The sequence below is a fragment of the Columba livia genome, chromosome 1, assembly GCF_036013475.1.
Source record: "Columba livia isolate bColLiv1 breed racing homer chromosome 1, bColLiv1.pat.W.v2, whole genome shotgun sequence".
Lineage (NCBI taxonomy): Eukaryota > Metazoa > Chordata > Aves > Columbiformes > Columbidae > Columba > Columba livia.
The window spans coordinates 47,005,731-47,022,078 of record NC_088602.1 but is presented as its reverse complement, the minus strand read 5'-3'; the positions used below and the strand labels follow the sequence as shown (position 1 = coordinate 47,022,078).

Here is a 16,348-nt window from a genome sequence, read left to right as displayed (position 1 = left end):
GAAGAAGTTAGAAGTTGCTTAGCACCCTGTCCAGTTGGGTTATAAATAACTCTGAGGGTGGTGACTTTACAGGCTCTCTGGGCAACCTGTAGAACATTTCAATTATCATTTTTATATTTTGAGTTGAACAGGTGTGGAATAAAGACACTTAGGTAGCTTAGTGGCTGTTTCTGGAGAAAAGTACAGAAGGAATCATCCAGTGTAACTATATTTTTTGGTTGTGTTTTTTTTTTTTTTTTTTTTTTTTTTTTTACAGATAGGGATCTGGTAAAGCCAAAATACGATATGGATAGACCAGATCCATTAGAGAACAATTATACTCCAGTTTCTTCTGTGACAAGTATTTCATCCGGCCACTACCCTGTCCCTACACTGAGCAGCACTATTACTGTTATTGCTCCTGCTCATCATGGAAATAACACTACTGAAAGCTGGTCGGAGTTTCATGAAGAGCAGCTGGACCACAACTCCTATGGAAGACCTCCGCTGCCAAAGAAACGCTGTAGAGATTATGATGGTAAGTCTGTATTTTTTTCAGTTGCTTCCTGCAACTTTGATTGGTCCCTTTCTGAAAAGACCTTTCTTTTCTTAATCTCCTCCAGTACTTTTTTTTTTCTGTTACACAATTCTTGAATCCAAATTTTATTTCACTTTTTATTTATTTAGCTTGTAGACAGCTTTCTTTATTAGCGTTTTTATTGGTATTTCAGTTACCAGAATTATTTTATATAGATTAAAAATAATGTATATTAAAAATTATTTTTAAAAATCCAGTTTTACCCAGTTTTTCTGTCTTATGTTCAAGCCAAATACTGTATTTCAGAATTCTGACCATAATTAGCACCTTACTGACCTCATAATTTTTTTTTATTCCATCCAATCTAAGAGATAATTTTTAACTAGAAACATCTAGACCTGCAACTTCCCAGGCTCATGTTAACCCATTTGTTCCATGTTTCTTGAAATTGGGTGGGTTTTTTTGCTTATCTGTGTCTTAAGCTACCATTTTGCATGTCTTGTGCCAAAATCCACGCAAGATGCTGTGTCAGTTGGCAGTGACTTAGCTGAATTCACGCCAGTCGACTTGTTAGCTCAAAAGAGTTTAAATTTCCCCTTAAAGTTTTTCCTGAGGGCTTTTTTTGTTGTTGTTCTTGTTGTATCTCACAATGATGAGTTTAAGATCTAGGCCAGTTTACATTCAGAAGGCTGATTAGAATAATAATGTGATTTTTTTTTTTTTTTTTTTAATAAAATGGGAGGCTGAGCTCTCAAGTGTTGGCAGAGTTGTGCTAGTTGAGAATAGCTTTGCCAATATATGTCATAGTATTGTGAAGTGAGTAGAGTTGTGCAAGTGTGGTTTCATTTTGAAGTTTTCTTCTAATGCAAGCTGAGATGCAGAATGTTGTGTCATGGTCTCCCAGCTTGACAGTTTTTTTAGAAAGGAACAACATGTGCAGGCTAACATACTTTTGAAAAAGTATCTCCAGACATGACACTGAAGCTTTGTATCTTTTAACAGTCTGTTATCTGTAACAGCTTATTATTTCCAATTTCTGAGTATGAAGCAAATGGTAATGTTGGAAAACAGTGATATAGTTGTCTTCAGAGTTTTACTGTTGTGGTGTTTGGTTTTCTTTCCTTACATCTCTGCTCTTCTTTACTGTACTTTCACATTTTCTATTTGACCCTCTGCAGAACTTGTGGTTTTCCTTAACATTTCAATTTAATATGTTCTGTAACTCTTCCTGAAGGTGAGGTAATGCAGACTACTTTTCAGCATCAGGTTTTGAGGAAGGAGACACTCGGCTTTCTTCCTCTTTTACCAGAAGATATTTTAAACTTTTACCCCCCCATTGTATTGTATATTTTTTTTTGGTTGTGGGGGCTGTTCCTAAACAGTTAATTGTAGAATGGTTGGTGTTGGAAGGGACCTTTAAAAGTTGTCTTGTATAACCTCCTGCAATGAAGCAAGGACATCTTCAACTAGATGAGGTTGCTCAGAGCCCTGTCCAGCCTGGCCTGGAATGTCTCCAGGGATGGGGCATCTACCACCTCTCTGGGCAACCCCATAGTAAAAAAACTTATTTTTTATATCTAGCTTAAATTGATTCTGCTTTAGTTTAAAACCATTACCCCATGTGCTATGCTCCAGACCCTACTAAAAAGTCCGTTTCCATCTTTCTTACAACCTCCCTGTAAGTACTGAAAAGCCCAATAAGGTCTCCCCGGAACCTTCTCCAGGCTGAACAACCCCAACCCTTTCCTCACAGGGGAGGTGTTCCATCCCTCTGATCATTTTCATGGCTCTCCTCTGTGCTCGCTCCAATGTTTTACTTGCTTGTAGACTAAGTGAATGCATATTTATTTTTATGTATATGTACATAATTAATATTTACATATGTATGCATATAGACACATTTACAATACATGTATAGGTAAACATTAAAAAATTTTGCTCTTCCACAATCACAGTATCACAGTATGTTTGGGATTGGAAGGGATTTCAAAAGATCATCTAGTCCAATCCCCCTGCTGGAGCAGGAACGCCTAGGTGAGGTTGCTCAGGAACATGTCCAGGTGGGTTTTGAATGTCTCCAGAGAAGAAGGAGACTCCACAACCTCCCTGGGCAGCCTGTTCCAGTGCTCTGTCACCCTTACTGAGAAGAAGTTTCTTCTCAAATTTAAGTGGAACCTCTTGTGTTCCAGCTTGATCCCATTACCCCTTGTCCTATCATTGTTTGCCACTGAGAAGAGCCTGGCTGCATCCTCGTGGCACTTACCTTTTATATATTTATAAACATTAATAAGGTCACCCCTCAGTTTCCTCTTCTCCAAACTAAAGAGACCCAGCTCCCTCAGCCTTTCTTCATAAGGGAGGTGCCCCACTCCTTTAATCATCTTTGTTGCCCTACGCTGGACCCTCTTCAGCAGTTCCCTGTCCTTCTTGAACTGAGGGGCCCAGAACTGGACACAATATTCCAGATGTGGTCTCACCAGGGTGGAGTAGAGGGGAAGGAGAACCTCTCTCGATCTACTAACCACCCCCCTTGTAATACACCCCAGGATGCCATTGGCCTTCTTGGCCACAAGGGCACAGTGCTGGCTCATGGTCATCCTGTTGTCCACCAGGATCCCTACACTGCTCTCTAATATGTAATTTCCCAACCTATACTGGAACCTGGGGTTGTTCCTGCCCAGATGCAGGACTCTACATTTTCTCTTGTTAAATTTCGTCAGGTTATTCTCTGCCCAACTCTCCAGCCTGTACAGGTCCTGCTGGATGGCAGCACAGCCTTCTGGTGTGTCAGCCACACCTCCCAGCTTAGTGTCATCAGCAAACTTGCTGATAGTACACTCTATTCCCTCGTCTAAATCGTTAATGAATATATTGAATAATATTGGCCCCAGCACTGACCCCTGAGGCACTCCACTAGATACTGGCCTCCAACTAGACTCCGCACCATTGACTACCACTCTCTGGCTTCTCTCCTTAAGCCAGTTTGCAACCCACCTCACTACTCTATTGTCTAGACCACACCTCCTCAACTTAGCTGTGAGGATGCTGTGGGAGACTGTGTCAGAGGCTTTACTGAAGTCAAGGTAGACCACATCCACCGCTCTGCCATCACCTGTCCACCTTGTTACATTCTCATAAAAGGCTATGAGGTTGGTCAAGCATGACTTACCCTTGGTAAAGCCATGCTGACTGCCCCTAATAACCCTCTTATCCTTGATATGCCTTGAGATGGCACCGAGGATAAGCTGTTCCATTACTTTCCCAGGGACAGAGGTGAGGCTGACTGGTCTATAATTACCCAGGTCCTCCTTCTTGCCCTTTTTGAAGACTGGAGTGACATTTGCTTTCCTCCAATCCGCGGGCACCTCTCCCATTTCCCAAGACTTGGCAAAGATGATGGAGAGTGGTCTAGCAATGACTTCAGCCAGCTAATCACATACTATGACAAAATATTCTAATTCTTCCTGAAATAATTGCAGAGGAGAAAAAAGTGGAATGAATTTTCTCATGTTAGAATTTTATATTAACTTGTAACTTTAATAGGGATTTATCAGTCCCAATATCTGCACTTTTTACTTCGAAACACTGTGGTTTTGTTAATGTGATGACACCCAGATTTCATTCTTTGCTTTCACATTTTGTTACAATTCAATGCAGAATTAATTCTTCAAGAAAATCTAAGCCCTATATTTATTCTGCTAGCATGTAGCTGCAGTCTTCCTGTGTGCTGACTGTTAAAGTAAATGGTCAGTTTAATGTGCTAATATAAATTTTTGTTGATATGAAGCTTCTAGTGTACGAACTGTTGCATTACACATAGATAATCTCTAATCTACTCTGAATCAAAGTACAGCTGTTGAATACTAACAACAATTCTTTTTGGTTTTGCTGTTTCAGAAAAGGGTTTCTGTATGAGAGGAGACATGTGCCCTTTTGATCATGGAAGTGATCCAGTAGTGGTAGAAGATGTGAATCTTCCTGGCATTCTGCCTTTTCCAGCACAACCTCCTGTTGTTGAAGGACCACCTCCTCCTGGACTTCCTCCTCCTCCACCCATTCTGAGTCCTCCTCCTGTTAACCTTAGACCTCCAGTGCCACCACCAGGCCCCTTGCCACCTAGCCTTCCACCTGTAACAGGTAATTAAAACCTATTTTTTTTAGTAGAAAAGCCTGGATGTTACTTGAGTTGCATGCATGGCACAAAGCTGTTTTAAGAATGCCAGCTATATTTTAGGAAGTTTTACTGTCTTCTACTATGGCATAGCTTACCCCAAAATATTTTTTAATAGTAATTGTTGCATAGTTGATTGTTGTAAAATTTGCATATTAAATGTGAATCTTGAATATGAGATAATATTTTAATTGTGTTTAAGCAATGCATGGCATGGCAAAACTCAGTTCCTGGAGTTTTATAGGAGAAGTGGTCTGAACTTCTTAGTGTCTGAGGGAAAGGCTGTGGCTGTTGTCTACCTAGACTTTAGTAAAATCTTTGGCACTGTTTACCACAACATTTATCGTGCAGAAGCTGGCTGCTCATGGCTTGGACTTGTGTACTCTTCACTGGGTAAAAAACTGTGTGGATGGCGGGGCACAAAGGGTTGTGGTGAATGGAGTAAAAGCCAGTTGGCGGCCGGTCACAAACGGTATTCCTCAGGACTCAGTAGTGGGGCCAGTTCTGTTTAATCTCTTTATCAATTATCTGGATGAGGGGATTGAATGCACCTTCAGTAAGTTTGCAGACGACACCAAATTGGGCCGGAGTGTTGACCTTCTGGAGGGTAGGAAGACTCTACAGAGGGATCTGGATGGGCTAAGGCAAATTGCACGAGGCCAGGGTCCTGCACTTAGGTCACAAAAACCCCAGGCAGCACTACAGGCTTGGGGAACAGTTGCTGGAAAGCTGCCTGGTGGAAAAGGACCTGGAGGTGTTGGTTGACAGCCAGCTGAACATGAGCCAGCAGTGTGCCCAGGTGGCCAAGAAGGCCAACAGCATTCTGGCTTGTGTCAGGAATAGTGTGGCCAGCAGGACTAGGGAAGTGATTGTCCCCCTGTACTTGGCACTGGTGAGGCTGCACCTGTGTTCAAATCTTGTGTTTGGCTTTGGGCCCCTCACTACGGGAAAGACATTGAGGTGCTGGAGCAAGTTCAGAGAAGGGCAGTGAAACTGGTGAAGGGTTTGCAGCACAAGTCTGATGAGGAGTGGTTGAAGGAACTGCAGCTGTTTAGCCTGGAGAAAAAGAGGCTGAGGGGAGACCTTGTAACTGTCTACAGCTATCTGAAAGGAGTTTGTAGCATGGAGGGTGTTGGTCTTTTCTCCCAAGTAACAAGTGATAGGACAAGACGAAATGGCCTCAAGTTACACCAGGGGAAGTTGAGATTGTTTATTAGTTTAAAAATGTCTTCACAGAGAGGGTTGTGAAGCATTGGAACAAGCTGCCCAGGGAAGTGGCTGAGTCACCATTGCTTGAGGTGTTTAAAAGACATGTAGATGTGGCACTTAGGGGCATGGTTTAGTGGTGGACTTGGCAGTGTTAGGTTAACAGTTTGACTTGATGGTCTTAGAGGTCTTTTCTCATCTAAATGATCCTATAATGCTATGAAACTGACTACTGATAGAGAAGAATGGAGAATCCTGGAAACCACAGATAATTGGCTTTTCATTTGTAATGCTGAAGAATTCATGACCCCGTCAAATTTACACCTGAAAATATGTCATTTGCAATTGATTTTGAAACTAAACCTGTAACTAAGAAAATTCTCCATCTTTTTTTGCTCTTTCATTGAAAAGTATTTTGGCTCACATACTAAAACTTACATGAAGACTTGTGTGCCTGTCAATCATAAAACAGCAGCTTAGTATTCAGTTCTCTTGTGTGGTTTAAAAACTGTTATAAACATTTTTATGTCAAAAACTGTTTAAAACTGTTTTATGTCATTATTCCTTGCTCTCTTTTTTTATTAACTTAGATATCCCACTTGGTAAGATTAAAAAACAATTTATATTTTATGTTTCTTGAAAGTTTCTTAAACTGTGTTCATTTCCAGTTGATAGTATATTTAAGTATGAACTGAACTTATGTGTTTCACTTAGTAGAGAGAGTAACTGTATTGCTGGGATGATCAGTTCTGCTTCACGTGCTATTTCCAGATGTGTGTGGAAAGTCCAAATACGTGACTTTGTATCTTTTTCCAAAACTGGTTTTGCCAGTGATTAAACTGAAGGTCAGTCTTGACTGCTCTACTCTGCAAGTGTCACATTACCTGTTGTAAAAAAAAAAAGTCAAAACAACCAAATAAAAAACCCCTTACTTTTAAGAACGATCTCTTTCACTTTCTACTGGAGCTATAGGTATCTTCTTGGGTGTTTGGAAAAAGAATTTCAATAAAGTTAGTTACTGTCATCATAAAATATTTTTTTAATATGCTCTTAAAAATAGAATTTGTTTCTTTGAGGGAGTTTTATAGAGCTTTAAAGATCTTCTGGTGGTCAAGATGAATACTGGCTTAGCAGTTAAATTTTGCTTATAGAAAGGAAGTGTTTGGAAAAATGCTAAACTACTTGAATGCTTTTCTCTGTAATCTAAGTTCTTGGTCATTTGCTGGTGGGGATGTTTTCATATGAATGAATGATACAGCACTGTGTACATGCCCTCTCACCTCCTTTTTTTAAAATAGCCTTAAAAACATTTCAGGTCACATTCCTTGTAAGTTGAGTGTAATGTAAGTCTAGTGGATAATAAATGAGTGCCACGATTTGCTTTGTTTTTGACAGGACCACCACCTCCACTTCCCCCATTGCAGCCTGCTGGCATGGATGCTCCCCCAAACTCAGCAACTAGCTCAGTTCCCGCTGTTGTTACAACGGGTATTCATCACCAGCCGCCTCCTGCTCCACCCTCTCTTTTTACAGCAGGTGTAGTACTGAGGCTTTGCCCACAAGGTTTGCTAAATAGAATAACATTGATTCATATTATACTGTACTTTTTAAATGTTATAATTGTATAGTTTGGGAGAATAAGTTTATATTATTTAGACTGTGACAATAATTTAACACTCTCTTTTTCTAACTTAGATCAGACAGAAGTAAAATTTGTGTGTAAAATGTAGATCTTGACAATGGAATAATATTTTCACTGTGTTTAAGCAGGAAACTTGGCATGAACGTTTTTTTAGGATAGTGGTTATAGAACTCTTCCATTGTAACTATATCTTGCAATTAAATGGAATGTTATATTTGAAACCTTAGGGGTTTTAACTGCAATTTATTTTAATTAGACAATTTCTTTGTTACCAGAAACGTATGACACAGATGGCTATAATCCAGAAGCTCCAAGTATAACAAATACATCAAGACCTATGTATAGACATAGAGTACATGCCCAAAGACCAAATTTGATAGGACTCACGTCGGGTGATATGGATCTACCACCCAGAGGTACACTCTCAAAGCTGTACTTAATTAGTTCATCTCGTTTTCTTACATTAATGCAGATTGAGGCAGTTTTCAGAGAAGGTAATACTGAAAACACTGTATTTTTAAAGTCTTCTGGAACTAAGAGAAGTTCAATTGGATAACGAATTACGCTTATAGTTGTTTTGTGTGTGTTTTTACAGGTAAAATGAAATTTCTTGCTAGAGTATTGCACGGTTAATACTTGACTGTGATAACTGGTCAATTTGTACAATTTTTTTTTTAATGTGGTTTTACTGTGTCTCTGTTGGTGTATTTTCAGTGAGCAGTCCCTCTTTATGATTCCCATTCTTCAGCAAGAGCCAGTCCTCTCCTACCCGATCCCTAAATCTTGCCTCATAAGTTTTAGTGCTCTGGAGTACCGTACATTTCCTATCATGAGCGTTTTTGTGTATGCCATCTAATAGTAGAATGGAGGTGCGAGCAGAAATGTTGTGGGTTTCCAAGCGTTGTAAGGGACATGGTGAATCAATGAGTGCAGTCATCTTGAGGCAGATGCCTCTCTTGTTTTCCTTTTGCATGACATTACTGTGACAAAAAAACCCTATTATCTATTTTGATCTGTCACAGCATCTGTTGGTAGATAAGAAAGGTTTGTGACCAGGAATTGATCCAGTTTGAGCAAGAATCATAGTAATTTAAAATAAACAGTTGTGCTTTCCAGTGCAAATTGAGAGTACCTTTTTACAATCAGATACATAGAAAATACAAAAATATTGTAAAATCTTTTTGTCTGTTTACAGAAAAACCTCCCAATAAAAGTAGTATGAGAATAGTGGTAGATGCTGAATCCAGGAAAAGAACAATTGGTGCAGGGGATGGTGGAGTTCCTACAAAGAAGACTTGGTTTGACAAGTGAGTGCTCATTAACACAAGATTGACTTAATAGTCGGAATTCTGTGCAGCTCTTTTGTGTAATCTGAAGCATGTATAAATCTGTATAAATTGCGAGCAAGTTAAACTGTGAATAACCTGACTGTACTAAAGTAAATCACACCGTAGTGTGGTCTGTATTTGACTGTCTTTTCTCAAAGGCAGTACAGAGATAACTGAAGTTGCTTTGAGTGATACCAAGATCTACTCCTTGAAAGCTGTAGTGTTGTAAAAAACAGAGAAGCTGCAGTGTGATTGTTGTTAGGGCTGACTGATTTCAGTTTTGAAATGTGAATTGTTCATTACTATTTTGGATTGAGTTGTCAGATATGTTACTGACAGAAAATATAGGGTGCAGTGCTTAGTGTCCAGATATACTGGGGATTTTAAGAGATTACTGGGACTGAGGAGAGCCTTGAAATAAGAGTTACTGCAAATGTCAGTGGGGAGGTTCTGTGGAATAGCTGAGGAGTAGTTTTTGGAGAGAAGCAATGTACAAGTCAGGGCTTACCAACACAAGCATCTTATTGTGAATTATCTAATGGATTTATATGCTGGTATGCTTGGGAGTATTGGTGGGGAAAACTGCAGGTATATGGGCCTTTGTCCAGTACTCTTGTATGTTTCTCTAAATTTACATTTTTTTTAAGTCTGCAGATCTTTCTGTCTGTGTAGCAGATGCTCCTGTGCAAGCATATATAATTTAACGTGGTGTTTTCTAGCTTGCTATGGATTTCTGGCTTGATTTTTATTTGTTGCAGGCAAAATTTTAACAGAACAAATAGTCCAGGTTTCCAGAAGAAGGTGCAGTTTGGAAATGAAAATACAAAACTTGAATTGAGGAAAGTTCCCCCAGAACTAAATAATATCAGCAAACTTAATGAGCACTTCAGTAAGTTTGGAAACTTAGTCAACTTGCAGGTAAGAGTCAACAAAAAGAAGGCAGTATGGTTTGACTTAACGATAGAGGTAGCTGCTAAAAGGAAAATGCCAAATGTTTTATAGCTGTTTCCCTGAAGGTGTTCTTATTATTTTCCTAAGTTGTTTCTTAAACAAGATTTCATTGTTTTTTAACGGAATTGTCATTCAAGAAGCAGAAATGAAATGTTCTAGTCTTCTTTTAATTTTTGAACAAAAGTTTCCTTACAGATAAGACTTCTAAGATACATTGTTTAAAACACTGAAAATTGATTGGAAGTGATTTTCCTCCACCCCTTTTCTCAAGTTTGGATCTGATATCATAAACCCTCTGTATTTTTTAGATAAATTGGGAGTACAGAAGACCTGTATTTCTCATCCAGAAAGCAGTCCTTGTGATATAGTTACTTTCTAGTCCCATAGCAGTGAGAGTTTATCCCTTATATCCCTTATTTTGTGGTGTATCCCAGTGACCCACATTTATAAACAAAAATAAGAAAATGATTAGGGAAACGTACAAAAGAGATTTAAAGAACTGAGGCCTAACTTGTGTTGATGTTATGTATTACAGGCTGTATGTGTAATGTCAGTATTTCATATCCAGTTACTAAGCTACTCTAATCTGATCTCTCATCATGTTTCATTGTTGAGAAGTTTCAGAAGGTAGCCAGTGTTTTCACGGACTGTTTTCTTGTTTGCATGGTGAGGTTTAACAAAGAGATGTGATAGAATGTTTTTGTGCCTAATGATAAAGTACAAATTAAACCTCCTGTGCCTGTCAGAACACTGAGGGAGTTTAAATATCTCTTAATTGCTCTTAAATATTTCTTAAGCCTTTCCGTAGTTTATCTGAGAATATGGGTCTATTAACAGGCAGTATGATTCAGTAAGGCAAGTAAAATTGTGTGTGAGTATGCATAGAGAGGCAGACATAGGTAGATAGATAATGCAAGCTGTCCTCTTCTTCCAGAAAGTATAATTTTGTCCTTTGGAAATGTCTAAAATATTATGTAAATGCTCAAATGAAAACCAAAATGGACTTTGTTATCTAGTTCTGACACTAGATAGGACATTTATTAACTGACCCCTGTATTTTTTGTAATGATGCTTCCTCTTGTCATATTTGTGATTAGAATTACTGTTTAGGTATTTTACTTGTTTGTTTTGGGTTTTTTAACTATTCTTTTAAGTTTATTAGCTTAATCTCAAGGTTGCATCTTGACACCGTGCTTTTCAAACAGAATCATGAAGGGCAAGTACTTATCTGCTGACCCATATTGGGTTTGAATTGTAAGCTTCTGAGCCCTGAAACTGGTGATTTTATGATAATAGGGACACAAATGAAGAACCTACATGCAGTAAGTTTTGTTCTTCTGTTTTCAATCTCAGGTTGCATACCAAGGTGATCCAGAAGGTGCCCTTATTCAGTTTGCCACACACGAGGAAGCAAAGAAAGCTATATCTAGTACAGAAGCAGTACTAAATAATCGTTTTATTAAAGTTTATTGGCATCGAGAAGGCAGTACACCGCAAATCCAAACTACTACACAGAAGGTAGAGGATCTAAGTCTATTCTGTGTAGAATCTTATGTAAAATAAAATATTTTGAAACATTTGTAAAAAAATACGTATAGGAAGTAAACTAAGTCCTTTTGAAATAATGTAGACTTCATGTAATTGTTTTCCAAAAGTTACTCTTTAATTCTAGATTCTTTGACCTTAGATACAAGGTTCAGGAGTCGATTAGCAAGATAATACTGAAGATATTTAAAGAAAACCTGTCTGTGACTTATGAAGAATTTGACTCTTGTCATCTCATGTGAAGCAAGATTTGATGCTACTGTCTGCTGAATAACGTCCATTTTGCTTTGACTAGTATAGACTTTTTTTTTCTTCTGGTGGGCACAGTAAAGACAGCAGAGTTATATTTATTTTCTTGGAAGATAATCTCTTCCAAAAGGTGCTGTTTTTAGAGTCTTTTCTTTTTTCCTTTCCTCTTGAGTGCGCATACTGTTTTAGAAAGGAGTAGTAGAATTAGTTTTACACAAAGGTATTTATATGTATATACAGATATATATACACATTTGTGTAGAGAGAGAGGACATGCGTGCAACGGTGTAAGAGAAGAGCTGCATTAGAGACACTGATTTAGTTGAAATGGATCAGGGACATTTTACATTTTAAGTGGAGAGGGAGGAGCTGATCTCTCTGGTATCCAGTGACAGAACACGTGGGAATGGTTCAAAGCTGCATTAGAGGAGGTTCAAACTTGATATTGGAAACCATTTCTTTACTGAGAGGGTGGTCAAACACTGGAATAAGCTTTCTAGAGGGGTTATCGATGCCCCAGGGCTGTCAGTGTTTAACAGGCATTTGGATAAAACCTTTAATAACATGTTTTAACTTCTGACTAGCCTTGAAATGATCAAGCGGTTGGAATAGGTCATCACTGTAGGTCTCTTCCAGCTGAAATATTCTATTCTGCGTTTTTGGATCAAATTGAACAGTGGAGCACCTATTGGTAATTGTCATGTGGGTAGTAGCATTAGCAACTTTTTAAGAATACAAATCATCAATTAGTGTTGTGGATCTTTGATTGGTTATGTGTGGCGAGCCAAATCAGATTTGTTAGCAGGTGTAGTGGTACTACCCAAACATAAGGGGAAGCTTGGATTCTCACAGCTTGTGTAGGTTATTGGACAGAGTATTTTTAGTTAGCTCCCAGTGTAGCAAGTCCCTCTAAATGCTTGTGTGTCTTGCTTTGTTGGATTTGCTGCCAATGTGGAACAAATTCGACACATAGAAGATATGGGGCAGGCTCTGTAGAAGTTCATTTACTTATATACAGTGGTATAAAGAACAAATGAGTTGTTAGAGGATTATTTCAATTGCCAATCTAAGTTCTGAATTCCTTCTTTCTCCAGATGGCGAATGTCATCATAATTTGGAATCAATGACCCAGTTTTCCATAGCAATCCTGCTGTAGAGCACATTAGGCAACAATTTCCTTTCTCTCCTCTTGTAAGAAATGTCCTACTTTTTATCTAAAAAAAATTGCACTTTTAAGGACACCTGTCTCACTGTATCCCCAGTTACCAGCCTTTAGATTAGAGTTTGGATTCAAATTCATAAATATCCTTGATGTTTCATGTGAACAAGTGCTTCTCAAACTGCTCTTTATTTTATAAGCTTGATTTGCTTCTGATCAGCCAGAAGAGGGCAGTGGAGTATGTAATTTGAATTAACACAATCATCACCTGTCTTGAGAAGGATAGATTGAATAGTTACTGATATCAACTTATTTACTGTTTATCTTGGTACATCTTGGAGTATTAATTGTGTATTTCCAAACAAATATCTGATCTGTATATTTCTTATTTTGGAAAACATGAATTTTAAATAATCTTAAGGTTTTTAGTGATGTTACTAGCTTTCCAGCACACCACCTCTGGCAAGTTAACTTTGAGTGAATTTCCCTTGATACCAGGTAAATAGTATTAAGAGTTCCTGCTTCACAAATGACAGCCTTTATCATGTGTCAGGAAGCTACAACTTGAAGTCTGTTGTGGGCGTACAGTGACAAGAAAAATTTAAACAGAAAATTGAAACATTAAGTGTGATGCTTTCATCTTCCTCAGTCTCAAAATATAAAGTCACTAAGTCACTAAGTTAAGTCACTAAACAGGTGTTGCTAATTCATAAGGCTTTCAGAAGCATTAATATGTTTACTTCTCTTTTTATTGCCATTAATATTTAGTAGGGTATCTGCAAGTAGTATGAGAACTTTTTTCTTACAGTACTTCTCATACTCTATTTGAATTTTTGTCAAGATTTCTGGTGTATTAATTAACTGCAGCTGAATTAATTTCACCTGCATTAATAATGGTTTCCAGCCAGATTTTCTGTGTGTCAGGCACTAAGTGCAGGCTTTTGAATTGTTGTTTTTCAGTGTAAAATCAGTTGGTGTTTAAGTTGTCGCTTCAGTAGTACCTGGTGTGCACAATTTCTTAACCATTGCTGTTTCCTCAGTAGGATTGCTTGTGGAAATTCTGAATGCAGGGGAAGTACTTGGTAAAGATGGTGGGAGTCAACCATAACAAATCACCAAATAAAAAGACTTCTGCCAAGAAGCAGAAATAATGTGCTCTTCACATCTTTGGTAGATAAAATAAGTAGTACTGGGTTTAAAAAGCAGCACAGGAAATTTAGGTTAAATGTTAAGAAACATTTTCTAATGCCAAAGGGTACTGAAACACTTTTCCTAGAGAGCTGATAGGATCTCTTTAATTGGAAGTCTGTAAGAACCATATAGAGAGATACTGTCGTTAATGACTTAGTTGTAGTTGGCTTTGCCCTGGAATGGGGAAATGGGTTAGGTGACCTCCTGAGGGCCATAAGTACGACAGGAAGCTTGCTTGGAAACTTTTTTATTTTTTTGGTTCTAAGTGTTTATGTTTTTGTCAAAGAAAAAAAAAAGCAAGGTAAATATTAGTTGCTCTGTTTTCTATTTCCTCCGTCCCAAGATTGCATGTCTCCATATCCTTCTTTCTTTTCTCTGTTTTGTCAAAGTTAAACACATAGGAGATGAAAAAGTAACTTATTGGTGTGAAATGTGAGAGTCTTTGTGATACAAGTTTGTAATTTCACTTTTACATAACTAAATGGTTGATGATGAAAGATTTGTGAAAGGAGTGAAAAGACTGCTTATTACTTTTTGTTTGGTTCTAAAAGGTGGAAATTAAGAATTAAGGAGGCATGATTAATAGATACAGACCAAGGTTGTTTGACCACTTCTGTGAGCTGCAAGTGCAAAATAGATGTTATCACTGTATGCACTACACAAATAGTCAGTATAACATCCTAAATCTCATGAAGTGTTTATTTATACCATCAGGTGAAAAAGCTATTGGATGATAGAAAGGAAGAAGTGTAAATCTAAATGCCACTGCAGCAATTTTGTTTTGTATTTATTGTACTACGTATATGTAGTGGCTTTTTGTTAATATTATGATGTGGGGTTTTTTTTGGGGGTGGTGTTACAGGTAATACAACCCTTAGTTCAGCAGCCGAGTTTACCAGTGGTGAAACAATCAGTCAAGGAGCGATTAGGTCCAGTACCTGCAAGTAATATTGAACCTGCAGAAGCACAGAGTGCCAATACAGAAGTCACTCAGGTATGTATAATAGTAATAAAATCAGTCGCATGTTTTTCTTTCTGTAATAGGTTCCATAGTGTATTGAATGTATCCATTACAGTTACTCATATTGTGCAAGTGCATATTTTACTACCTATAGGTACATCTAATTTGATTGAGAGTGGTGTTTTGATGTTAATTTTCCTCAGTGCAATGATACTTGGCTTTCTTACCCAAGGATGGTACTTCATTTTTAGTACCATAGATTTTTACTTAATTTTTAAAAAACCTAGAGACTCTATTTTGAAACCTGAAAATATTTTCAAAGTTGGTTTCTATCTGAAGAACTAGAAACTATTATTTTTCTTAATATTATATCTGCTAAACAGCTAGAGGCATTAGAGACAGATGATCAGTATCTCAAAATGTTTTCAATATTTGTATGTCATCCTTAATATAAGGAAGAATGTAACTACGGCACCAAAAATGACAGAATGTTGGCATGTTACTCTGACTAGAAATAGCCTTTAAATTTTTATTGTGTTAGAAGTATTTCATTATTAGCATTGTGCCACTACTTTAATTTTACTTCTGGAAAGGAAGACCACCACACTTGAGAAAACATTTGTGGTTTAAATTCAAACAACTTTCTGCAGTTGATGCCTGCAAATACCAGATTATAAAAGACAAAAACTGAAGTGTGTTTATAAGGGCCTCTGTAGATAATCCTCTGCTAACTAGCATGTCATGGACTTCCTGCAAAAAATATGTAGTATGATCTTTGATTCCAAATTTGGCTTTGTTTTCTCTAATCTAGTTATAGATAGATGTATATTAACTATAAAATCGAATATCTAAAATAGATTTTATCAACTGTTTTAATATTATTTTTCTTGTTGCTTAAAAGTCTGTGGTTTTGTTAGTTAAATTGTTTTTTTTCTACATTTCTAACATTTGGGATTACAGAAGAAACAGTAAAATATTCATAAGGTAAAATATTTACCTTAATATTTACCTTAATATTTTAAGGTAAAACTTTAATTTTGTTTTGTTTTCTTAGAATGTGACTAAATTATCTGTGAAGGATAGACTGGGTTTTGTGTCAAAACCGGTTACTCCAACAACTGAAAAGGTAAGAGTATGTCTCATTCTCTTCCTCTCACTTTTAGTTTCAGTAGAATTTTTATTATAAAGCCCTTTGTGTCAATATTAAATTTGTTTCATAACTATGAATAAAGTTATTGGCTAAAGGTTGATTTTATGAAGTATATTATATTGAAACTTAGCTTAGCAGATGGCTAAATGGTTATAAGAAGAGTAAAATGTGCTAGGACAGAAGCTGCTTTTCTGCGGTTTTTGCTTTGATATGGCAGATTCCTAGCTACATATGTTTCAGGATCTCAAGCTCTTAAAAGAATACAGAAGTAAATTTAA

At 37.4% G+C, this 16,348-nt stretch overlaps 1 protein-coding gene across 8 annotated transcripts in view; it reads left to right on the top strand.

The window, feature by feature from the left end:
* Positions 1–16,348, top strand: part of RBM26 (RNA binding motif protein 26) — a 58,902-nt gene that overhangs the window by 16,990 nt on the left and 25,564 nt on the right. For 4 of the 8 annotated variants that reach the window (XM_065056561.1, XM_065056536.1, XM_065056553.1 and 1 more), the window contains exons 6-14: positions 257–517; positions 4,415–4,654; positions 7,290–7,430; positions 7,812–7,952; positions 8,732–8,843; positions 9,623–9,782; positions 11,169–11,333; positions 14,822–14,953; positions 15,975–16,046. In XM_065056561.1, coding sequence (XP_064912633.1) covers positions 257–517; positions 4,415–4,654; positions 7,290–7,430; positions 7,812–7,952; positions 8,732–8,843; positions 9,623–9,782; positions 11,169–11,333; positions 14,822–14,953; positions 15,975–16,046 — 1,424 coding nt within the window. Of the gene's footprint in view, positions 1–256; positions 518–4,414; positions 4,655–7,289; positions 7,458–7,811; positions 7,953–8,731; positions 8,844–9,622; positions 9,783–11,168; positions 11,334–14,821; positions 14,954–15,974; positions 16,047–16,348 lie in introns of all 8 variants that reach the window. The other 4 variants (XM_065056547.1, XM_065056525.1, XM_065056539.1 and 1 more) reach the window with 1 other exon arrangement.